This window comes from Mesoplodon densirostris, chromosome 19 (genome assembly GCF_025265405.1).
Source record: "Mesoplodon densirostris isolate mMesDen1 chromosome 19, mMesDen1 primary haplotype, whole genome shotgun sequence".
Lineage (NCBI taxonomy): Eukaryota > Metazoa > Chordata > Mammalia > Artiodactyla > Ziphiidae > Mesoplodon > Mesoplodon densirostris.
The window spans coordinates 65655823-65680502 of NC_082679.1; the positions used below are offsets into that span (position 1 = coordinate 65655823).

Here is a 24680-nt window from a genome sequence, read left to right on the forward strand (position 1 = left end):
AGAGAAGGCAGGGGACCAGCGAGGCTGTGCACAGCCTGCCCCTTGCACCTGGGCTTGGGATCAGGGCCTGCACTGAGCTGCTCAAGTCCAGCTGGCTCTTGGGGGGTCTTGGGCTCCTTGACAGCCTTAAAAATCATCAGGGACCCCAAAAAGCTTTAGTTTATGTAGCATTAGCTATCGATACATACATACCATATTAAAAATTTAAATGAAAAAGTTAAATATTTACTTACCAATTTACTAAAAATCACCGTAAATAAATGTAATATAAATTACATTTTGGGCCTCCCTGGTGGCGCAAGTGGTTGAGAGTCCGCCTGCCGATGCAGGGGATACGGGTTCGTGCCCCGGTCTGGGGGGATCCCATATGCCGCGGAGCGGCTGGGCCCGTGAGCCATGGCCGCGGAGCCTGCGCATCCGGAGCCTGTGCTCCGCAACGGGGGAGGCCACAGCAGTGAGAGGCCCGCATACCGCAAAAAAAAAAAAAAAAAAAAAAAAAAAAATTACATTTTAATGAAAATAACTATATTTTCAAAAACAATTATATACATTTTTACATTTATTTTAAATTATTGTTATATATTTTTATATTTGTATTTATTATTATGTATTTTTCACTATTATACATTGTTGGCATTATTTTACATTTCTGCACATTTCTGTAATGCCTGGCTTAGTAGGAGACAGCTGGATTCTCACATCTGCTTCTGCATTCAGTCTCTGTGATACACTGTTCTGGTTGAAATATGTGAAGAAAATTCGGCCTCACACAGGTATGTGGTGTGGAGTATTTTATTAACAGAGAATGTTGGATATTTTATTCTTTGATGCTACACCCAAACTCAACAAGTAGTATTTTCTTAAAGGTTAGCTGTAACGTGGAGTCTGACACCAAATCAGTGACCCTTTTCTACTCTGTTCCATGAAAATCTACGGGTGTGTTTTGCACTCTGAGTGGATCACTCCCCGAGGAATGACTTCATAACATCCCACGTGGGTCATTGGAAAATATTGGTTCATTGAGTTATGCATCCAAATACTGACACTTTTTTATGTAAAAGTTCACATTTATTAATATTATCCCTGCTCTCAGAAATGTCCTTAAGTGTTGGAAAGCTGTTAAGATTAAAGAAGCAGCACAATTTTTCCAAAATTAGAATTTTCTCTTGTGAGTTCAAATGTTACCATTTTTTTTCCTGGTAAATATCTTATTTTTTCCAGTAATAATTCTTTTTTTTTTTAATTGGAGTATAGTTGATTTACAGTGTTGTGTTAGTCTCAGGTGTACAGTTAAGTGATTCAGTTCCATACATATATATATATATATATATATATATATATACCTCTGTCTATTTCTGTATAGATATTTTTTCAAATTCTTTTCCATTATGTTACAAGACAATGAACATAGTGCCCTGTGCTATACAGTAGGTACTTGTTGGTTATCTATTTTATACATAGCGTTGTGTGTGTGTTAAACCGAACCTCCTAATTTATCCCTCCCCCACCTTTTCCCTTTGGTAACCATGTTTGTTTTCTATGTTTATGAGTCTATTTCTGTTTTGTATATAAGTTCATTTGTATCATTTTTTAATATTCTACATGTAAGTGATATCATATATTTGTCTTTCTCTTTCTGACTTACTTCACTCAGTATAATAATCTGTAGGTCCATCCATGTTGCTGCAAATAGTATTATTTCATTCTTTTTTATGGCTGAGTAGTGTTCCACGGTATATATATATATATATATATATATATATATACCACACCTTCTTTATCCATTCCTCTGTTAATGGACGCTCAGGTTGTGTCCATGTCTTGTCAACAGTGCTGCCATGAACACTGGGGTGCGTGTATCTTTTTGATTTATGGTTTTCTCCACATATATGCACAGGAGTGGGATTGCAGGACAAATTGCTACCAGGTGTTTTTCTTGAACTGGCGGGTTTACTTCATTCACTTTCAGGTAACTGTCTGCCAGGCGCCCGAGTCTGCGTGACGATGGGCCATCTGTGTCATTCTTTCCCATTAAAAAGGTGTCCCGGGGGCCTCCCTGGTGGCGCAAGTGGTTAAGAGTCCGCCTGCCGATGCAGGGGATACGGGTTCGTGCCCCGGTCTGGGAGGATCCCATATGCCGCGGAGCGGCTGGGCCCGTGAGCCATGGCCGCTGGGCCTGCGCGTCCGGAGCCTGTGCTCCGCAACGGGAGAGGCCACAACAGTGAGAGGCCCACGTACCGCAAAAAAAAAAGAAAAAAAAAAAAAAAAGGTGTCCCGGGAGAAGCTTCCCTGAGACCACCCTGTGCTCGGTCAGGGTTCCCCAGAGAGACAGACCAGTAGGGTACATATAGATACACGTGAGATTTGTTATGGGAAGTAACACCGTGGTCACAGAGGCCGAGGGGTCCCACCATGTGCTGTCCGCACGGGTGATTCAGTCCAAAGCAGCACCTGAGAACCAGGAGCCCCAGCGTCCAAGGGCAGCAGAAGATGGATGTCCATCCAGCTGAAGAAGAGAGAGAATGTGACCTTCCTCCCTTTTTGTCCATTTGGGCCCCCAGCATGCTGGATGATGGCCGCCCACCTTGGTGACGGTGATCTTCTTCACTCGATTCCAACGCTGATCTCTTCCAGAAACACCTTCACAGACACACCCAGGAATAATGTGCTACCAGCCACCTGGGCCTCCCTGAACCCAGTCACGTTGACACACAAAATCAAACCCCAGAGCAAGACAAGTGGCTTATGTGGACTTCCCGCTTTGCTCCTGTGTGCGGGGGGGCCACGCCTGGGGTTCTCGCCACCTTCCCAGGGCTGACTCAGAACCAGTGGCTTCACTTCCCGCCAGCACCCCGGTCTGACCCCAGCCAGCCTTCACGGTCCCACCGCCTGTTGCCCGAGGTTACGCCGAGCGTGAACTGCCCGCGGCGGACCCTCCTCCCTTTCCCGCCGTCTCCCCGGGTCCAGATCCTGCTTCTCCTTCGGGGGCCAAGTCAGACATTACTTTCCCACGAAGCCTCCCTTGAACCCACCTGTTTGAAGTGAGGTCTTCCTGAGCCCTTCGCATCTTGTGACATATTTATGTAAATATTTCATAAGAATGATGACAGCTAGTTTTTCAGCATTTGCTGTATCCCAGGCCGAATGCCAAGAGCTTATTTAATTTTTCTAACATCCATTGCAGGTAGGCATTCTCATTCTCGGGTGAGAAGCTGAGACTCAGAGATACTAATTTGCCTGCTGTCATACAATTGTAGCTAGCAGAAGCGGGGTCATGGCTCCCTGTTGCTCTGTTCAAATCATCCCAAACTTAGCAGCTACAACAACACGTTTATTATCTCACAGTTTCTGTGGGTCCCGAACCCAGAAGTGGCTCGGCCCGGCGGCCCTGGCTCAGAGTCGAGTGAGGCTGTAGCTGGAGTGTCGGCAGGGCTCCCGTTTCACCTGGAGGCTCCACCCGCCTCCAAGGAGGCTCCTCCCCCGGCTGTGGGCAGGAGGCCTCAGCTCCTCCCGTGTGGCCTCTCCCCGGGGCTCCCCCCAGGGTGAGCGATCCGAGAGCCAGGGGGAAGCTCAGTGCTGGTCACGACCTTGCCCAGAGTCACTCACATTCCTGCCCAGGTCAGCCCTCTTCAGCTGGGATGGGACTCTGTGGGCACGGACACCAGGAGGCGGGCCCAGTGGGGCTGGACCTCCGTCGTGGAGGCTGGTGGCCAAAGGCAGGGCGGAACCCAAGGGCTGCCTGACCCTAACCCCAGCTCTGACAGGCACATCCTCCATAAGTGCATCCGGGGCTGACTCGGTGCCCTCGAGCCCCTTCTTTGTGTAACAGCCGTCCCTGTGAGGGGAAGCTCCGTGCTCACAGTCTGCAGAAGTTCCGCTCCTGACAACACTGCTGCCAGCGCATCTGTGTTTTGCTTTAATCAGGTGAAAAGGTGTGACCCAGACGCCCCCAGCACGTTGGGCTCATTAAGCTAGAGGTGTGAACAGAATCGGTGGAGGGAAAGATTCCTACCTGGTCTCCTGGGTGCTCCAGCTGGAAGGGTTTCCCCTGGGAAAGGCTGGGGGTTGGGAGTGGACAGGGGTCCTCGGGGCAAGTTGTCAGGTGGGGAGGCCAGCGTGCTCTCATCTGCCTTCTGGAGAAGCCGTCCCATTCATTCCACTTCCACTGACCGAGCACCTGCTCAGGGTCTCTGTTGAGGGACGGGCGATAAAGATGCTGATGATGACGGTAGTGATCACAGCTAATATTTATGAACAGCTTTAAGCGTCCCAGCTCTTTGACCTTCCCAGTGGGATTAAGCTGGGAACCGTGGTGGGAGCTATTGCCCATTTCATAGACAGGAGCACGTGGACCCCAGCGTCCCACAGCCCTGCCGAGGCCACCCCCCCAGACCCCCTCCCGGGGACGGCTCTCCTCCCAGGGTCAGATCCAAGGGCAGCTGAGGTCCGGAATGGCAGGGCTCCCCCGGGTGCCCCAGGAGCAGGGAGGCACTCACCTCCTGTGGCCTCCTGGCTCTAGGGCCTGCCGTGCCAGGCGGCCCCAGCACTTTACCTGCAGGGCCGCTCCCTCCTGACCGTACACGTGGCCGTGGGAGACCAAAGCGGCGGTGATCCCAGGAGCCTGTCTCTTCAGAAGACAGGTGCCTCCCTCCTTCAAGCTGTCCCATCCTTCTGAGCTTGTCTGAGTACACGGTGGGAAATCCTAGTGCACATGGTTTTGTGTTCCAATTTTTCAAAGGTAGGATCTAGGAAATTATTTTATGCTATTTTTATTCAACCATAGACCGCTACGAGCAATTCTAGTGTGTCTATACAGCTTCACTATTGTACCTCGCGGGGCCCTGTGGTCTCGCTATTTCCTCGGTCCTAACTCAGCCCCCGCGGAGCAGCGCTTAGGTTGTTTCCTGGCTACAACAGCAGCACGGCTGGGAACACCTCTGAGGATGTCGCCGTGGAGACCATTCGTTCTTGTCGGAAGGAGCCGTCTGGCTTTGTGTGGGGAAGTTTTGGTCTTAAGCACAAGGACACACGTGTCTGCTTGTTCGCTCAAGAATCTCAGAGCCACGAAGAGGTGAGGGCACGAGGCGGGGAGCAGGGACCAGAGCTCCGGGTTCACACCCTGTGGCTCCGTCACTTTGTCAGAGCGACAGGCACTCGGAGCCTCAGTCTCCTCATTTCCTGTGGTCAGAGTCACACAGCCCGCTGCCCAGCCAGCCTCGGACACCAGCTCTGCACACCTCTCTGAGGGCCCCCATCACCTGGCCTGGCTTGATTTTCCTCCAGACCGCTTGTCTGTCTCGGCTTGGACAGCTTGAACGACACATGGCTCTTTCTCACACGCCTGGAGGCTGGATGTGTCTGATGAGAGCCCACTGCCTGGCCTGTAGACAGCCGTCCTCTCACTGTGTCCTCACCGGCCGGAGAGCAGAGAGGGGAGCAGGCTCTCTCGTGACTCTCGTAAGGGCACTAACCCCATCCTGGGGACTCCACCCTCATCACCTCATATAACCCCGATTGTCTCACCAGACCCCACTTTACACCATCACATTAAGGGGCAGGGTTTCAACATGTGAATTTGGTGGTGGCGGGGGGCGGGACAAAAACTTCAGTCTATAATGCCATCAATGGCATATGACTTGTCTAACTATTCCCTTTCCTTCTCCCCTACGAGCACATAAGTGACCAGAGGGCAGGGGCTGTGTTTACATCTCCGGTGCCTGGAACACACCTGGGGACACGTCAGCACCTGCACAAACACCCAGCTGCCTGCCGTGAGCTGCAGGAGGCTGTGGGGTCCTGGGTTATTCAGCAGAGGTGGTGGCGCGATGATAAGGATTTGCCACAGCTGCTGATCAGGCTCCTTTTCCCATTGTGTGCCTGGTGGAAAGCAAACCCCTTGGAGTGTTCAGGGCCAGAGGCGAGAGAGCAGCCAAGGAGACTCAGTGATGGGCAGGGGCTCCTGCAGGTGGAGAGGAGCCACGTCCGCGTGGATATCCTCGAGGTGTTTCCTGTCCCCTCCCCCTTTAAAACTTACTTTATAGTCTAGTTTAACTTTTATCTTTATCGCAGGTACACACAGTTATCCAGCCACACAGTTTAAGGAACCCCCCTTCCCTTCCCAATCACCAGAGACAGGGCTTTCAATTCCTTTGATATTTACCTCCACGTGTCCACCCTGGCACTCTTTGCTCCTGTGATGGACACCCGGCCTCAGTGTCTCTCTCCACCCCACACCCTTCCTGTGCCCCCATCCCTGCCCCAGAGAGGGGGAGAGGGGGAGAGGGAGGGAGGAGTGGGGAGGGGGAGAGAGAAGGAGAGAGGGGGAGAGGGAGAGAGAGGGAGGGGGGAGAGGGAGGGAGGGGGAGGGAGAGTGGGGGAGAGGGAGAGGGAGGGGGAGAGAGGGAAGGATGGGGAGAGAGACGGAGGTAGAGGGGGAGGGAGGAGAAGGAGAGGGAGACTGCCTAAATTCATTAGACCAACATCAATGTCTGCATTGTAAGTGTTTACATTATTGCAATTCTGTAAATGCTTGTCTGAGCCAAGTCTCCTAGAGCCACACGATACTCTGCCTTTGCTGCTGTTCTCCCAGTATTTAACTATTGCCTTTTTCTCTCTTTTTAAAAATATTTACGTATTTATTTAGGCTGCGAAGGGTCTTAGTTGCAGCACGTGGGATCTTTAGTCACAGCATACAAACCCTTAGTTGCAGCATGTGGGATCTAGTTCCCCAACCAAGGATGGAACCTGGGCCCCCTGCGTTGGGAGCGTGGAGTCTTACCCACTGGACCATGAGGGAAGTCCCTCACCTATTTTCCTCTTGATCAGTTTTCTAGGTATTTATCCTCCTTCTAGCCCCAAACTCTCCCTCAGTGGTTCAAATCTCCTCTCAATAGAGCAAACACACCAGTTATTCCCCCAGTTTCATCTTCCTCAGGATGACTGCTCCTGTCTGCCAGGTGGGGGACCCCAGAGTCCAGGATGCTAGGATGTGACAAGAGTGGTCACTGGGACACCCAGCTGCTGGGCTGGGGACAGACTGACGGGGCAGGGAGGTGCAAGCAGGGAAGCCAGGAGGAGGCTATTTTAGTAATCAGGGTGTGAGACCAGGGTTTCCCAGCACCCTCCCCACCGCCCGCTGGTTGCAGTGGTGATGGTGGGAAATGGCTGGTTTCTGAAAGATGCTGAAGGAGAAACCAGCAGGACTGGATGTGAGGTAAGGCAGGAAGCAAGGAGGGGAGTCTGCACGACTGAGCCCAGGAATGATGGATGGGATGGGAGCGCTGACGGACGACCTCAGGGGTGAGACGGAGTCCACCAGCTGGGCTGCTGTAACAGGTGCCACAGACGGAGTGGGGGGGGCTTGAGTTCTCACGGTTCTGGAGGCTGGAAATCCAAGATCAACGGAGTCGATGTCTGGTGAGGGCCCCCGTTCTGGTTCATGGACCGCGTCTTCTCGCTGTGTCCTCACCTGGAGGAGGGGAGGGGGGAGCCTTGTGGGGTCTCTTTTCTAAGAACACTAATCCCATTCATGGAATCTCTGCCCTCGTGACCTCATCACCTCCGAAGGCCCCCCTTCTAACACCATCACATTGGCGGAGTCAGGGCTTCAACAAGGAATTTTTGGAGGACACAGATACTCAGACCACAGCAGAGAAGAGCCCACGTTCAGGTGGATGTCTGGTCAGGTGGGCGATTAGGATCGTCCCCACACCCACGCTCGGGAACAACCCCGCTGCAACCCCGGAACAGGTGCTGTGCGCCCCTGCCACTCACTCCAACAGGGAAGTTCTGCTGATTTTCTTGAATGTCTTCGATGATTCTCCCCCTCTGTCTTGTCTGCGGTCCCTTCCTGAAACTATTACACTTTTCTTACTGGACCGAACGGAGGGCCCAGGGATCTTCTCATCTTTTTTCCATCTCAGTCGTTTTGCTGCTCCTCGGATATTCCCGGCCCCTGTTCCCTCGGGCGCCGCGTCCTCAGCCCCCAGGAGGTTCACGGCCGACACGGGGTGGGGGGGGGGCGGGGCGGCGGCCCAGCTCGGGTTCAGCCCGGCCCGCGGCGCCCCGGGAGGCGGGCGGGAAACGCGCTGGCCCGACCCGTGTGTCCGTGGCTGATTTGTTACTTCAGAGAAATCTCACGTTTCGGCCGAGTGGACTTGTGCCCGGCTCCGCCCAACAGGGAGTTAGAACACCTGAGGCGCCCGGTTCCCAACCCGCTTCGGGATGGGAGCGGTTAACACGCAGCCGCCCGTGCTCCGGGGCCGCGACGACCGGCCGTGGGGAACGTTCGCGCCCGGAACCCAGGGCGCGGTGTCGCACCGGGGGACGCGCTTGGGCAACGGACGCGTGGTGCGCGCGCAGCCGCGGTTCCGGTTCCGGTTCCGACCCGGCAAGGAGGAGGAGCGCGAGCCCGGCCTGCGGAGGTAGAGCCCGCCCCCTCACCCCTCACCCCAGCTCCTCCACACCGCGCCCCGCCCCCTCCCTCGCAGGGGCTGCGTCAAGTGGGGACCCTGCCTGCTCTTCGCGGAGCTGGCGGCAACATCCAGGCCCCCGGGGTGTGGGAGTGAGTCAAGTCCACGTTCAGCCATCGTTGGAGGGAACTTGATCTGTCTTGTCGGAAACAAATCCATTTCCGGCCTCATTGGGCTGCAGGAATCCTCCTTGAAGCACCACCCCCTCCCCCCCACTTTCTTTGTTTGCTTTGTGCACTAAAGAGGAGGTGATACTCAGCCGGGCTTTGAAGAATGATTAGGAGTTTGCCAAAAGGGGGAAGGATGACAATTAGAAGTGGGAGCAGGAGTCCCGTGTTTGGGGAGTTTGTGGGCTTCCATCCCGAGGAGGGGCATGTTTGTCTGGAGACCTAGGCAGGGACAGTTGGGGGTAGGGGGCACCGGTGCTGGGCCCAGGAGCACAGACATCCCCAGCAGGCTTCAGGGGCCCCCCGGAGGTTCTGATGTGAAACGTGAAAGCCCAGCGAGTCTAGTGAGCTTTCCTCAGTCCCTGCTGTGCCCCCACCCCATGTCCCAGACCCACTCTTCAAGGCAGACGGCATCTGTGGATTAAGCCACGGCCCGAGATTGTAAGCTTCATCTCTCCAGATGGCATCTTTAAAATAGTATTTTACGTCCTAATATGGATATGGGTTTAAGCGTTTGTTTTTCCCTTTTGGTTTTTTTGATTTGAATGCAGTGTGAATGTCTGTTACTTAAAAATGTAACTTTGAAAACAGCTCCCCAAACCGCAGGCAGCATGCTGAAACAAGTGTCCAGCACAGAGGGAGAGTGTGGTCCCCTTGCCCACCGCGCACCTTCACCAAGCCTGTAGACAGTGGGCAGGGTTGAGGGCAGGTGGCGCTGATCCATCAGGTGCCATTTTATTCATTTCGAAACCAGCCGCCTTCATTTGAATGCAAGTATCATTCTTATCGAGTAATTTTTGTCACATGGCTCCGTGGTGAGCATGGTGCTGAGGATGGCTGGGCCGTTTGCTTCCCACCATGTGTGCTGGGCGGTTCTCACAGGAACCGAAGGCTTAGACGGCTGAGGAAAACTCGGAAAAACCAGTGAATGTTCCAGTCTGGGTCTGTTTTGACTCTAGAATCTGTGCTCTCAACCAGCACCCTGGTTAGGACGTGAGAGATGTCATCTTCCTGGTGTTGGGTGTATGTCCTGAGAGGGCCGTGCACCTAAGTGGTCTGACCTGGGAACCTGATGGTCAGAGCACTGAGTGGCTTCTGCTGGGTCTCTGCCTGGGCTCTGGCCTCGGAGGGAGCTGAGCGCGGCGTGGCCTTCCCCGGAGAAGGCGTCTGGTTCACTGGAATTCAGGTTTCCGTGCTCTTGGCTGGGATTTTGTCACCTTGCTGCATGGTGATGCTGACCTCATGACATTGGTTAATCGAGACAGGGAAAAATCCGTGGCCAAATTGCATTTATTGGGTGGCAACATCACTCCAGGCTGTGCCACCGGCAGTGATGGGGGGCCCCGTGACCAAGGGGGCCGGTGGTTGGAAGGCGTGGCCTCTTTTCCTGAGGTAGCTGTTGGTTTTTCTGCACCTGGACCTGCTCAGGAAACAGTCATCTGACCTGACCTGATTCTTTCTGCTTGTTCACGGCAGGGCCTTGCTCCCCTTGTTCTGAAGGGGTGGCCCCATGTTCCCACATGTTTGGTGGGAGAAAAAATGAGTGCAGCTTCTCTGGAGGCCACTCTGGCAGTATTTACCCAATAAAAAGTCATTTGGGTTGTGAGCCTCCGTGGTGAGCAGACAGGGCCCCTTCTCAGCATCTGTTCTACAGACGCCCCCGTGTGAGCACAGCTACGTGTCCCTGAGCCTCCTTCCCTGCAGGTCACCTGGCAGGCTCCCCGTCCCCCGAGCTCCAGCCACCTGCCCCACCCTGCCTCGGGACCCCCGTCCCCACGCGGAGCCAGGCGGTCTTGCCACCTCCCAGCACCGGGACACTGGGGCCAGGTCACTGCTGCGGGACGCCAGCCCTGCAGTGCTCTGAGTGCCAGCGCAGCGGGCGTGCCAGCTGCTTCTGTGAGAACTTCTTCATTGTCCCCATGAGGCTTCCGTGAACCACTAGGTTTAATTGAGAGAAGAAGGCGATCTCATTGTTATTTGCCTCTGTCATTTTGAGAAATTAAAGAGCTATAGAAAATTACAGACACCCTGTAGATCCACCATCCAGAACAAATAATTTTAATATTTTCCTCTTTTTTTCTATTATTTTTCCTTTTTCTTTTTTGTACCAAAGAAAATGTTAATGCTGAGGTTGAAATATCTCCATTTGTAAATATAAATGTCATTTATTAGACTTTTAAAATCTGATTACAAAAGTCATACGTGCTTATTGCAGAAAATCTGGAGAAAATTGAGAAGCGCTAAGAAGAAAACAAAAGCCACCTGTGGCCCCGCTGCCTTGTGTCCACCTGGAGGTTCACCTTCCTGTCTCTGGAGGGGCGTCCCTCCCCTGAGCAGCGCTGCAGGGGCTTGTGCAGTCAGGCCGTGGCCCAGCCCCACACACGTGTGTGTGCCCTGGCCTCCTCAGACCTTCCGGACCACCTGGCTTAGCCCCAGTTTTTCAGTATCAGAAATGGCCCTGCAGTGAACACCCCACAGTGACGCTTTATGTACATCGCTGATTATTTCCTTAGGATACAATTAAAAAAGAAAACCGTGGGAACAGAGGGCTTGCGTTTCCTATTTTCATGTCGCATCTAGAAGGGACTGCTGAGTGTCCTCTTGGACGGCTGAGCCGTCACTAGGCTGGGGGTGCCGCCCAGTTAACGTGTGGTGTCTCTTGGGGCAGCGCCCAGCACGGACTTGGCCTTCACCGCCCAGGGCCTGCCTCACCACCTGTGGCGTCTCAGAGTGCGTCGGTGTGCTGCAGCCAGCCGGGCCTGGGTCTGGATGCTGTTTCTCCAGTTGCTCTGCGGCCTTGGGCAGGTGGCTTCACCTCTCTGTTTTCTTGGAGGTGCTGCTCTGACTGCCTGCCCCCGGCATCCGTCCCCAGCCCACTGTGGATTTGCTGCTATGGAGTCAGAAGTCAGCTAGCCCTCCCACCCCCGGCCAGGGAGGGAGGGAAAGTGGGGGTCAGCCTGTCCTCCAGTTTTCCGTTTCAAGTTCTCAGACCCCAGCTTCTCGCTGACTGGCCCCCCTCAGTGTGGTACAGTCCCTGGGGCCCCAGGGGGAGCAGGCAGAAAGCTTGCCCTTCCTAGGCCCCTCATGGGGCGTCTGGACAGAGGAAGGCTGAGCCGGTGGGTCTCGCTGGCAGCAGCTGTGACATTGCCTGCGAAGCCCTGTGAGGCCTGCCAGGCAGAGGGGTGGGAGCAGCAGCCACTCCTGGCTGTCCGTCTGTCCTCTGCGGCACCCCGTGCCTGAGTGCTGTGCTCCTCAGCACCCCAGAAAATGCCGTCACTTCAGCGGGCACCCCCGAACAGCTCTCTTGCGTGGTCACCAACAAGAGTCAGGCCTCGGGCCGTAACCCAGAAACGTTGTGCGGTAGGTTTTCTGTTTATAGATTCTCTTTGTTTTAGTCTCTCCTGCCTGTAAAGCAAATAGAGAAAAATTTGCTAGAAGTGAGAAGAGGAAGCACTTAAAGCCCCCTGGTTTGCTTTTCACCAGCTCATTTTCTTTCTGAAACTGGCGCATCTCACATGTTTATCACATTTCTTATTTTCTCTGGTCAAGCCCAGCTGTTTTCTTACAATTTGTCAGGTTTCTTTATAGTAAGAGAAATCCAGAGGTGTGCAACCAACGGCGAGCCCGCCTCTGAACTTTGCGTAGAGGGCAGAGCCCAGGACGTCACAAGACACCGGCCTCCTTCATCTGGAAGGGGTGTGGGCCACGTGTCCTGGAGAGCCCGCCGGTGGTGGAGGCCCGGAGCTTTTGGGAGCATTTCCACAGGACCTCGGAGCAGCCGCTGGGGAGGAGATGGGGCTGCCGAGGCCCCTGCAGGCAAGAGGGTCGGGCAGGCGGGCATCTCCCTGGTGCCAGGTTTCTGCCTGCTGGGCCGGGAGGCTGGGAGACCTTGTGTCAGAGCCCTTGCCACCCAGGGCAGCTAGCGCGTGGAGGATCTCAGGACAGAGGAGAGCTCGGTCCCGACCGTCACTGCTGTGGGCTGTTTGTTTTGTTGGGTAATTATAGAGTGTTGTGTGTAGTCTGTTTTTTAAATTAACAACAGAGGACAAAACTGTTTGGTACATGTAACAAACATAGCACATTTGTTTTCCCCTGTAGCAAGTTAATGAAGGAGACGGAAAAGTGAGGCTTGTCAGGGAGAGGATGCGCTGAGCCCGGGAGAAGCAGCCTCCTGGCGGCAGGTGTGGGGCTGCCCGCCCACCAGTCCCCACCTTCCCTGCTTTGCTGGGCCCGTTGGAACGGGAACGAGAGTTACAAGGTTTATTTTATGATGTTGTTGGACAGCCTCTTGGAGGCATCCTCGTCAGCCTCTGACACTCAGAAGTGCCCTCTAGGGTCCCTGTGACGTCTGCCCACCGCCCCCGGCCCCCACCCCAGTAACAGGGAGAGACACGCCCCCCCGCCACGGCATAGCCAGCATCAGGCCATTTCCTTGTGCTGTCGTGGGCCAGGGTGGCCGTGGGCGTCTGGCGTGGTGACTCTGGTGGGGAACAATGGCTGGGGGTGGGAAGGCTCCAGCTGGGCTCCTGGCTGTGATTTGGTGGGGGGGGACTTTGAATTTTCTCCTGGGTGAGGTAGGGTTAGCAGTGCTTGCCTTGCTTATTGAACAGGGGGTCGAAGGTGAAAACACACCGTAATATATTAAGTGTGTTATCAAATAATACTCATTAAAAATCCTTCAGGAACAACCGGGAGAGCTGGTCCATCCATCAGCTCGCCATCAGGGACGCTGCTCTGGCTGAGCGCGCCCAGGCGGAGCAGGGGCAGCAGAGGCTGCAGTGGGGAGGGCGCGGCAGTGGGGACGCCGAGCCAGGGCAGGTGGTGGTCCGTGGACCTTGCTGGCCGCCCTGGCACTGGGAAGGAACCGTCTTCCGTGGTCCTGGGGGTCAGGAGGGCTCCTGACCTCTTGAGTGGAGGGGCGGCAGCGTGGAGAGGGTGCACCCGGCCACCCTTTCCCAGGCTGCCTCCTCTTGAGCACGCTGGAGAATTCCAGGTGCGTGTCGTGGGTCACAGCCTTTCTGGGGAGCCCTCCTTCTGGCGGACTGTTTTGGTCATTGTTTAGTAGTTAGGCTGTGGGGAAGAGAGGGAAGAGTTCTGTTTTAGCTTAAAAACCAGAGTGACGCTTTGCAGACGTGTGAACCTGCCCTGTTGGAGCGTCTGCTCTATTTTAGACAAGTTCCTAAGAGTCCGTGGCTTGGCACGTGTTCCAGAGCAGAAGTGAGCCCAGTGTCTGTGCTCTGCTCGCTGGAATCTCCAGGCCCTGCTGCTGGCGGGGAGGGAACACAGTCGACCCTTGAACCAGGCGGGGGTCGGGTGGGCGTTAGGGGCGACCCCAGAGCTGAAAATCCGAGTGACTTCACAGCCGGCCCTTCCTGCACATCCCCGCCCTCCGTGTTCACACTCGTGTAAGTGCCGCAGTGCAGATCAGTGAAAACAACCCACGCGTAAGTGGACCCGCGTCGTGCAAACGGTGCTGTTCAAGGGCCCTCGGTACTTACTTCTCTCGGCTAGTATTTCTCCAGGTTCAGGTTTTTGAAAACCGTTATTCAGAATTTACCTGAAATGCATTGAGTTCTGTTTGTTTCTCCTTGGCTTCACCTAGTTTAGTTCATTGTTTTAGAATCTTGCATGTTGTTAAAACCTTTAAAGCAATGAGATTGAATAAAAAGCTGAAACTTGGGTCATTTAAGTTCCAAAGGTGTGTGTTGTGAGATCGTTAGCGTTTCCGGTCTCGGGATGTCCCCCCATGATTGGAAGTGAGGCCGCCTCTCCTGGCCGCCGTGGGGGTCCAGCAGGACAGAGCAGTGACCGTGGTGCCCTCTCTTCCTGCCAGGTACCAGCAGCTGGCGTCTGCTGCTGTGACGCTGCCCCGCGTGGGGATGTCCCTCCGGCGCCTGGCCTGGGCCTGGCCTGGGCCGTGTTGGTGGCCAGCCCCCCGGAGGTGCCGAGGACGCGGCGCCCTGCACACGGCCCCGGCTGCGCGCTCCGACAGCAGCGCGCTGGGCTTCCGCCGCGCCCTGGGCTTCGGTGACAGGATCGGCCTCATCGACCAGCACGGCAGCCACACGTACAAGGAACTCTACTCCCGCAGCCTCTGCCTGTCCCGGGAGATCTGCCGGCTCCGTGGGCGTGCCGACGGGGACCTCCGGGAGGAGAGGGTCTCCCTCCTGTGCGGCAATGACGTCTCCTTCGTGGTGGCGCAGTGGGCCACGTGGATGAGCGGCGGCATCGCCGTCCCCCTCTACAGGAAGCACCCCCGGGCCCAGCTGGAGTATTTCATCCAGGACTCGCGCAGCTCCGTGGTCCTCGCCGGCCCGGAGCACGTGGAGCTCCTGAGCCCGGTGGTCCAGAAGCTGGGGGTCCCACTCCTGCCTCTCCCGCCCGCAGTCTACCACGGGTCAGCCGAGGACCCCGGGGAAGGCCAGGTGCCAGAGCGGGACTGGAGAGACCGGGGCGCCATGATCATCTACACCAGCGGGACCACGGGGAGACCCAAGGGCGTCCTGAGCACCCATCACAACATCAGGGCCGTGGTGAGTGCTCTTGGGGCCGCCACAGTCGGGAGGTGTATGCTGTGTCCCAGCAGGCCAGTCCCGGCAGCAGTCACGGCAGGTATAAGTGCCGTCCCAGGTGGCCTTCTGTTCATTCTGTAGGGCCAGTCACAGCTCTCACCATCCCACCCCCGGGGCCGTGTGACCAGCAGCCCCACTGGCCGTGTAGGGGGGTGCAGTGCCCAGGTGCCGGGGGGTTTACAGGCCCCCTCGGGCTCCTCCAGAACCGTGGCGTGTGGAGCATAGAACGGGCCACTATATGTGATGCTGAGGTTTTAAAAGAAACCAGCCACAAAGCGAATATCTAGAATGTGCCCTCAGCAGCTAGAATTGCGGCTTATTTTGGAAACAAGAAAGCAGGAACTCACGTGTGCCACGTCTTAGGTGTTACTTTGTGTTCTGTGGCCTCAGTTACCGTTTTTGTGAAACTCGCCGGCCGCTGTGTTTATCTGCAGTGGATACTTTTCTTGCTTCCCAAAAGCATTTGCACGTACAATGAAGACTCTTACGCAGCAGGAGTGGGAAAATAAGAGACAAGTTCAAACCCACAAAGAGGGAGGTCAGAGGTCAACGCCATCGACTCAGGCTAATTCAGTCCATAAATCAGCATGAGCTGAGTTGGGCCGGCTGCAGGCAAGGCATGATTATACGTTGTCTCTGTCTCCGAGGAGGAGACGTGCTTTTTGTCTGGAGAGGCCACCTCTGGACCAGTATCTCTGCGGGGTGGGCATCTCACTTGTGTTCGCGCATGGCCGTCACCGCGGCACGCGCCAGGACAAGCTCGGCCATGATGGGGGATTTTTTGGCTAAGCCGGGGCGAGGGTGGTGCCAGAATAGGCGTGGCTCAGACAGACAGCCGGATTCAAGCCTGGACTCTGGTGAGGCCAGAGTCCCAGGGCCTGTCGGAGCCACCTGAAGGGAGAGCTGCCCAGAGGCTGCAGAGGCCTTTGACCCCAAATCAAAGGCCCTTTCAAACTGGCTGAAGCCCCTGACTGCATGCGGCCCTGATCGCTAGCAGGAGGGTAAGTGGTAGACAGACGGCCCCCCGGTCAGACCCCAGGTCATTTCGTTAGCATCTCCTCGCCGCGCCGTCAAGGGCGGGGCTGCGGCCGTCTCCTCCCCCTCTTCTCGGCTGGGGCGCCCGGCTGTGTGCGCCCTGCTGTTCTGAGTCTGTGCTGCCGTCCTACAGGTGATGGGGCTGGTCCGCAAGTGGGCCTGGACGAAGGACGACGTGATCCTCCACGTCCTCCCGCTGCACCACGTCCACGGCGTGGTCAACAAGCTGCTGTGTCCGCTCTGGGTGGGCGCCACCTGCGTGATGCTGCCCGAGTTCAGCGCTCAGCTGGTGAGTCGGGGCTGGGCTCTCGGCGTCGCGGGCTCTGGGCCTCCCCGGGCTAGGTCCCTTCTCTGGGGTGCAGAGTCCCAGCGGCGAGTTTCCTGTTACTGCTGGAGCGGAGGGTCCCCACTGGGGCTTCGCACAGCATGAGTGTGTACTCTCAGTTCCGGAAGCCCAAGTCCAGGATGAGGCTCGCGGGGCTAAGGGCCAGGCGCCGCAGGCCTGATTCCATCTGGAGGCTGCGGGGCAGAATCTGCTCCTGCCTCTTGCAGCTGCTGCAGGCACCTGTGTGCCCTGCCTTGTGGCTGCATCGCCCCAACCTCTGCTTCTGTGTTCTCGTGACCGCCGCCTCTTCTGTGGCCCGATCTCCCTCTACATAAGGACCCTGTGACCATGTCAGGCCCGCCCAGTGTCCAGGGCAACCGCACCATCTCCAGACCCTTGATTTCATGACACCTGCAGAGTCCCCTTTGCCACGTGAGGTGGCACATCCACGGGGATGAGCACGTGGATGTCTTGGGGCTGTTATACGTGGATGTCTTGGGGCTGCTATTCAGCTGACTGCTGGCTTTCAAGGTCCCAAGTGGATGGCCCAGCTGGGGGCTCCGTGTCAGTCTCCCCACCGGTCCCTCTTTTCAGCAGGTGGTTCTTTCCCAGCACTGCCGTCCGGTCAGCGGGGGAGGGAGGCCGAGTGGATAGGAGGTGGGGCAGGGCGGGCAGTGCAGAGCAGAGTGCAGAAGGAGGGGAGAGACCTGGCCAGACGCTGCCCCTGCCCCCGGCACGTGGTGAGCTGCTGTGCAGCAGTCCCATCCCAGCCTCCGTGTCCCATGTACTGGTGGGGACAGGTGCCCGGGGCAGGTGAAGGCAGGGCTCTGAGGTGGTGATGGGCTGACTGCACGGAGAGGCTGCCGAAGTGACACATCCCCGTGGGGCCGCCAGGAAGCACAGGGCTTGAACGAGACCCTACCCTGTCACTGACTCATGTTATAACCTATACAGCACGGAAATGCGAAGTGGGAGAGCCCAGGAAGCACCTAGGCTGGGCTCCTGTGGGCGCTGGACTTCAGATGGGGGCTGGGCGCCAGGTGGGGGCTGGGCTCCAGGTGGGGGTGGGGCTCCGGGTGGGGATGGGCTCCAGGTGGGGCGGGGCTCCTGTGGGGGCGGGGCTCTGGTGGGGGATGGGCTCCAGGTGGGGCAGGGCTCCTGTGGGGGTGGGCTCCTGTGGGGGCGGGGCTCCTGTGGGGGTGGGCTACTGTGGGGGTGGGCTCCTGTGGGGGCGGGGCTCCTGTGCTGGCTGCTGTCCCGCAGGTGTGCAGCCCCAGGAGAGGAGTGGCTCGGAGACCTCTGCGCAGCAGGGCCACCGAGTGAGGTCTCTGGAGAAGCGCCCAGGCTCGGCCTGCAGCACAGAGCTTGTTGTTTAGTCACTTTATTCCAGGGTGAATTTCCTCACGAGGGGTCCCTGAGGCCTGGGCTCCCTGGTCTGCAGAATCCACCGTTCACTGAACTCGGCCTCCTCTGTCTCCACCAGAAAGAGGCTGCTCTAGATAGATCGGCTCCGGCCCGTCCTCACATCACGCCTGGAGCCTTAATCCACATCGGTGCTGGTGCCAGGTCAGAGTGAGAGGACGAGGTGCTACAGACAGGCTGGTCCCGGGCGAGCCCCGCACCTCCCTGACCTTCCGTCTCGTCCTCTAATGGAGGAGTGATGAACCTGGCGCAGGGTGGGCACTGAGCCCAATCCCAGCAACGCAAAGCAGGGAGAAGCAGGGACCCTTTCTCCTCCTGTTTGCAAGGGTGCTGCGTGCAGACCAGCATCAGGGAAGCTGGGGAGCCTGTGTGCTGACAGGTGATGCTGTTGGGTTTCGAGGAGAACATAGCTTAAAACCTGGCGTGAGCGCTGTGGACAGACCGGCGAGCCGAACAGTAGAGGTGGCAGCCCGAGGGCCAGGGCAGCCCGTTCAGACCCTGCCCAGCCAGCCAGCCCCCTTCTCCGCCCACTACCGCAGCTCCGCCCCCATCCTGCCGTTTGTTTTTCAGCTGCAGGGCCTCAGGATTTAGACAGTGGGGTCTACAAAGGGCTGTCTGCCTCTTAATACAAGTCCCAGTGACTCTCCAAAGGGGTCGGTCCGGCCCAGCACACATGGCTTCCTGAGGGGGCTCTGACTGAACTGACTGGGCAGTGGGGAGGGGGAGAAAGGGGGGCCCTGAGGCTATCGGGAGTGACTGCTAAGGGCAAGTGGGGACAGCCAGCTCCTCCCCTGGTCCCCGGGGAGGTTTTGTGACTGTCTGGGCTTGTGCAGCAGGAATGCAGGAGTGCCCTGGGGTCTCCAAAGAATGCAAGTTGCCCTCCCCTCCAATTCTTCATTCACTTGGAGGGCCTCCCTGCAGGGCACCGCAAAGACAGGCGGAGGGAGAGGTGCCCCACCCTGAGCTTAGATCAGGGACCCAGACAGGCTGAGCCGCAGTCTACAGTCCCAGCTTCCTGATTTCCTCGTTCCTGATCCATGTGAGTGCCTGGTGGGCGAGGCAGGGGTGCAGGCAGGCTGCTGGCCTGCAGACTGAGCAGGCCTTTCCTTCCCCAAAGCACAGACCCAGGAAGGTAAAGAAAGAGCAGGAAGTGTGGCCGCCTCGTCCAGGAGGGGAGCCCCGCCCCTGCTGGCCTCTTCCACCGCCACCTTCTCCTCCCCACCTACCTCCATCACCCTGGGCCTGCAGGCTCAGTCTCTGTGCACCTTGGCCCCCGTCCTGGCCTAATCTGCGCTACTGTTCAGTGTAGCACTTACCACCTCCAAGCCACGTAGACTCTGCTGTGGGTCCTCATTCTCTCCCCATAAAATGTCACCTCCGAGAGCATAGTTTTCCTCCTGTTTAGGGCCTGTCCCCAGGGCCTAGAGCGGGTGGCTCAGAGCTGTTGTAGATGAATGGACGGTTATCACTTACGGGCCCCACGGGCCACGAGGGAACACTGGCTCCTTGAACCCTTTCCACAGGCTCCCCCTTGGCTTTTGTCATCGTGATCGTCTGGACTTGTGAACAGGCCTCTGGGGGGAGCGTCCCTGAAAGTCACTTAGGGGCGTGGTTATTTCTTTAATGAAAACTTTACTGTATCAGCTCCTCAGGGATCAGAGCATAAGCAGATAAACATAACAACATTCCACTGAAAAACCCACCACAAGGTTCCCTTAAAGGGATAGACTTCTCTGCACACTTTGGGTTTGTAGACGTGTATAAAGACCAGGACGGGGACTTCCCCTATGGGGTAGTGGTTAAGAATCCGCCTGCCAATACAGGGGACCACGGGTTCGAGCCCTGATCCAGGAAGATCCCACATGTCGTGGAGCAACTAAGCCAGTGCGCCACAACTACTGAGCCTGCGCTCTAGAGCCCGTGAGCCACAACTACTGAGCCCATGCACTGCAACTACTGAACTCCATGCGCCTAGAGCCCGTGCTCCACAACAAGGGAAGCCACTGCAGTGAGAAGCCCATGCACTGCAACAAAGAGTAGCCCCTGCTCGCCACAACTAGAGAAAGCCCGTGCGCAGCAACAAAGACCCAACGTGGCCAAAAATTAAAAAGAAAAAGACCAGGACGGTGGATGGGGCCTCTTGTGCTCACAGCTCAGCTCCATCTGCCACTGCCCGTGGCCGCAGGTGGCCGGTTACGTGGGCGGGCTTGTCAGTGTCCCTGAGCCAGGGGTTCCATGTGGAATATCATCCTCGGGTGTGGGCAGCTCCACCTGTCGGCCTTGGTGTTCACCCTCCCGAGAGGTCTTGCTGGTGTAAAGCTTAGTGGGATTAGCTCTGTTCAACATGTACCTGTGTAGCTTAGATACTGTGAAAACGAGAGCGGATTTTGGACAAGGAAGTGCTCAACAGGGAAACAAAGGTCAGGGATTCCCACCTGCTCCCAGGCCATGAGGTCCCGTTTATTTTCTTTGGCCTCCAGCTCTCTCCCGTCACTCCAGTGGCCCCTCGCTGTCACTACTCAGCCTGCACCTCTGACAGCGAGACCCTGGGATGCTGCCTGTCTCCTGCCCGGGGGCTGGAGACAGAGGCTGGAGGGTGGCTTGCCGGGACAGTCAGCTCAGACCTTCCCCATGCTAGGCGCTGACTTGGGGTTTCTCAGAACCATGCAGCAGGGCTGAAGAGTCAAACACACTTGCTGTGGTTGAGAAAAGACGCAGCCCTGAGTTTCAGAGTTTTGTGAATCTACTTATACTATTGATAGGAAAACCCCACCTTTAGCATTATTAAATATCGGGGCTTGTCTAAGCTTGTTTTTGAGAAATGCGCGTAGGGACTTCCCTGGTGGTCCAGCGGCTAAGACTCCTCGCTCCCAATGCAGGGGGCCTGGGTTCGATCCTTGGTCGGGAAACTAGATCCCACATACCACAAGTAAAGATCCCACGTGGGGCAACGAAGATCCTGCCTGCCGCAACTAAGACCCAGTGCAGCCAAATGCGTAAATATATTTAAAAAGAAAAAAAAAAAGTGTTACCATTCATTGAAAACAAAAAACAAAGAAATGAGTGTAAAGAGGTGCGGGGCCCAGAAACCTGCACTGGTGTTGACACGGTCTCAGCTCCTGGCGGCTTCAGGCCCTTCTGTGAACAGTGGGGTGAGGGGCTGTCTGCGTCCCGCGAGGCTGACTGATGAGGTGGCGGTGACTCGGGGACGGCAGGAAGACTGAGGGCGGGCTGTCCACCGTCAGCCCCGCAGAGTGAAGTCTGCTTGTTGATTAGGCTGCCTGGCCGTGATCGATTCCTTGTCGCAGATAACGTGCTCCGGTGACTTCTCGGGATCACGGTGGCTCTCGGAGAGGCACTGAGTCAGGGTGGGGCCCGGCCGGTGAGGCAGGAGGGTGCAGACCCCGGCACGTGGCGCTGCTTTCGGCTCGGCGGTGCAGGCCGCTGGGGCCACTGCCAGGGCACTCTAGAGACCAGCGCCCTGCTCGGGACGCCGGTGCCCATGTGAAGCCTGCTGCCTGGCACACCTGTGGCCGCAGAGGTCGCTCATCCTGGGCTTTGAGAAATCTGCGTCTTGTTGAAGTGGGTGGAGGTGTTTGCAGGCGGAGTTGGGGGAAGGAAGCAGAGCTCTTAAGCTCAAGTGCGTCTCGGATCTGACCCACAGCCTGGGGCCACTAGGGCGGGGCCGCGCACACAGGCCCCAGGAACGGGACAACAAACAGGCATCTGTTCTCCTGTCTCCAGCCTTTCACTGTGGAGTGTCCGCTGTCGTTGCCGGATTTGGGCCAGAGCCCCTCACAAACAGAATAAGGGCCCCCCCGTGTGTTGTCAGAATTGCCAGAAACGGGTGATGGCTTAACCCCCGGCCATGGCTTCAAGCTGAGGAGGCGTCCATGGCAGCTGTGCTCCAGCCCCGTCCTGGCTTTTGCTGGGCAGGGCAGTCCTGCTGGGGGTCTAGCCCCAGGTTCCAGTCCCGGATGCTCTGTAGGATCACGTCGGGGAGCTGGTGCGTGAGAAGGCCCCGGACCCTCGCTCTGCTGCGTCTGGTGTGGGTTCCTGTGTGCAGCCCGGTTGGGAGCTGCTCACATCCGTTCTAGGCTCTGCAGTCTGGCTGCCGCAGGAGTGTTTTCACTGGTAAAATGCAGGCCCTAGAGAGGCTTTTGAGAGGCTCTCCCGACCTTCAACTTCTGGAGTGTATGGATGTGTTGAAGCAACGGGGACGGGGCACGGTGGTGCTGCTGCTGTTGCCTTTGCCGGTGGGGGTGAATTCTCACAATGGCCAGGCCTTCCCGGCTGCAGGCAGTTCTGCAGATGTCGTCTGTGTGCCAGGGGTCAAGTGTCTGAGTTGATGACCTCAGGGCCGGTCCTCCCCCTTCGCTCGGCTGAGTGTGAGCGCTGTCCTCCCTCCAGCCTCTGGTGGGAAGCCTGGGCGGGGACCACACGTGCGTCCGCCAGAGGCCTGGCCAGGACCATAGGTTCCCAGAGTGACGGCCACCTCACCCAGCCTGTCCCCGCTTCCTCTCGAGCCAGGGCCCTGCACCTCACCTTGGACGTGGTACGGTCTGTGCTGTTTTGTGTCTTCTTGTCCTAGTGCTCGTGGTGACGGGCAAGCCCTGGCGAGCAGGCTGAGGACCGGGCTCCCGTGAGGGTGTTGTCGGGATTCGCCAGGCTGGGTAGTGGCGGGGTCTGCACACCAGTGGAAACACAGGCGCTAACCTGTAGATGCCGCCTCCGTGAGTGAGAAGGAACGGGCTCGAGGCTGTTCCTGGTTAGCCACAGCGGGATACCCACGCTCCCGGGAGATGCCCGAGTGGTGTCCGGTGTGTCCTCCAAGGACCCATGCCTTCCCTGGTGCCAGCTGGCAGCGAGGGCACTGCCCTCCACCTCGGGGAGCGGCCCGGCCAGGCCAGCGCGGACTTGGTGGACAGAGTTTCTTTAACAAGCCAGTGGGAAGTAGGATGCCCCGCAGGATTTCCAGCCAATCTGCATGTCAGAGCTTGGGAGGGACCTGAGGGGTTCTGTCCAGATTAACACAGTGGTGTGAGAAGACAGCTAGAAAGCTGCAGGGCCTGCTCAAGGTCACAGCCACAGCTGGGCAGGAAGGCCTCTCAGGAGGTCTCTGTCCCCCGGGGATTCTCGCACGCACTTTGCTCTCAGCGGCTGGACCACTGCTCGTGCACATGGTTTTACTTCCTCAGTTTCTCCTCTGTCTTTTCCTCGCAGTTTTTGTTTATGAAATTAGGCTGTGTGTCCTGTAGACTTTCCCACAGTCTGATCTTGTGGATTACATCCCTGTGGTGTCGTTTAACATGTTTCGCTGTCCCTTATACTTCTTGGAAATTGGTAGTTAGGTCTAGAGGTGGGATGAGGTTCAGGGTTTTGTTGTGCCGTGGCAGGGAGGAGACTTCACAGGTAGCGTGTGTGTCTGTCCAGCGGGGCACGTAACGCCCAGTTGTCCCTCTCTTTCTGATGTCAGCATTGCTGATGCTCATAGCCTAGAGCTGTCAACTCACCGGGGTTTGTAAAGTGGGGAATGTTGTCACGCTTCTTCTGTTTAATTGAGGCATAAATTACATACAGTAAAATGTATGTAAACTGAGTATGCATCTATGTGACAGTCACCACGCAGATAAAGACAGAGCACGTTTACATGGCCCACAATGTTCTCTCCTAGTCAGGCTGAGTTTCACATGTTCTTCGTATACGTGGACCCGATAGTATGTGTCCCTTTGTGCTTTTTAGTTAATCGTACTATTTTAAGATTTATTCCTGGGCCTCCCTGGTGGCGCAAGTGGTTGGGAGTCCGCCTGCCGATGCAGGGGATACGGGTTCGTGCCCCGGTCTGGGAGGATCCCACATGCCGCGGAGCGGCTGGGCCCGTGAGCCATGGCCGCTGAGCCTGCGCGTCCGGAGCCTGTGCTCCGCAACGGGGGAGACCACAACAGTGAGAGGCCCGCGTACCGCAAAAAAAAAAAAAAAAAAAAAAAAAAAAAAAAAAAAAAAAAAAAGATTTATTCCTGAGTTCCATCAATTGTGATTTGTTCTTTTTGTGTTGCTGTGTTGCATTCCTTTGTATGAAAGTGCCACAATTTATCCATTCTTCTGTTGAAGGAGGTTGGATTGTTTCAAGTTTGGGGATATTTTGAATAAAGCTGCTACAAACATTTGCATAAAGATCTTTCTGTGGACATTTCTCTTGCATCTGTACCTGCTGGTGCTGGACACCCACTGGGCTGGATGTATATTTAATTACGATTGAAACTGCCAAAGAGTTCTGCAGCGTGGGTGCATGTTTTATACTCCCAGCAGCAACGTGTGAGAGTCCTAGTTACTCCAGATCGTTACCCACACTTACTGTGGTCAGGCTTGTTAATTCTAGCCATTTCAGTGAGTGTGCTTTTGTTTCCTTTTATTGAGTTTTAGTTTCCATGAAGTGAAATGCACAGATCGAAGTGTACAGTTTAGTATGCTTTGATGACTACACTTGTAGAACCCACACCAGGCTGGGAAAGAAAACATTTCCCTTGCCCAGAAGTTCTTTCATGACAACCCCCAGTCACCCCCCTGCAGGCAACCACCTCTTCTGATCTTTGTTACTATAAGTTAGCTGACCTGTTCTTGAAATTTGCATGTCATGGGATCAGCGTTTGTAGGCTTTGTGTTTCCCTTCTTCCACTGGGCATCCTTT

General features: G+C 56.2%; 2 protein-coding genes across 11 annotated transcripts in view; one reads left to right on the forward strand and one right to left on the reverse strand.

Moving 5' to 3' along the window:
* Window positions 1–2278: 2278 nt before the first annotated feature.
* Window positions 2279–8310, reverse strand: LOC132480242 (uncharacterized). Of its 10 annotated transcripts, XM_060084268.1 has the most exons (8): window positions 7774–8310; window positions 7373–7468; window positions 6905–6981; window positions 5729–5877; window positions 4497–4702; window positions 4013–4190; window positions 2585–2640; window positions 2279–2506 (listed from the first exon to the last, which is right to left on the reverse strand). In XM_060084268.1, exons 2-7 carry the CDS (start codon window positions 7438–7440, stop codon window positions 2605–2607), a joined length of 714 nt encoding a protein of 237 aa, XP_059940251.1. In that variant the 5' UTR covers window positions 7441–7468; window positions 7774–8310; the 3' UTR covers window positions 2279–2506; window positions 2585–2604. The 10 variants fall into 10 exon arrangements, 5 of the variants coding, with proteins under 5 accessions (XP_059940251.1, XP_059940249.1, XP_059940250.1 ...); XM_060084266.1 differs by lacking the exon at window positions 2585–2640; XM_060084267.1 differs by lacking the exon at window positions 2279–2506 and having other exon boundaries at window positions 2536–2640.
* Window positions 8311–8325: 15 nt separating this feature from the next.
* Window positions 8326–24680, forward strand: part of ACSF3 (acyl-CoA synthetase family member 3) — a 59064-nt gene continuing 42709 nt past the window's right edge. Inside the window, exons 1-3 of the mRNA XM_060084263.1 lie at window positions 8326–8423; window positions 14472–15171; window positions 16379–16534. Of these exons, the coding sequence (XP_059940246.1) occupies window positions 14518–15171; window positions 16379–16534 (810 nt within the window). The 5' untranslated portion in view covers window positions 8326–8423; window positions 14472–14517. The remainder of the gene's footprint in view (window positions 8424–14471; window positions 15172–16378; window positions 16535–24680) is intronic.

What these genes read in the sequence shown, in the direction of transcription:
- LOC132480242 (XM_060084264.1), bottom strand. Translation starts at nt 7,440, where the DNA reads ATGAACCAGAACGGGGGCCCTCACCAGACATCGACTCCGTTGATCTTG. An exon ending in GATTTCCAGCCTCCAGAACC is followed by an intron (nt 6,982 to 7,372) that starts GTGAGAACTCAA and finishes GTCACATCCTAG; the next exon opens with CATCCTGGACTCTGGGGTCC. An exon ending in GAGCCAGGAGGCCACAGGAG is followed by an intron (nt 4,191 to 4,496) that starts GTGAGTGCCTCC and finishes GTCCCTCAACAG; the next exon opens with AGACCCTGAGCAGGTGCTCG.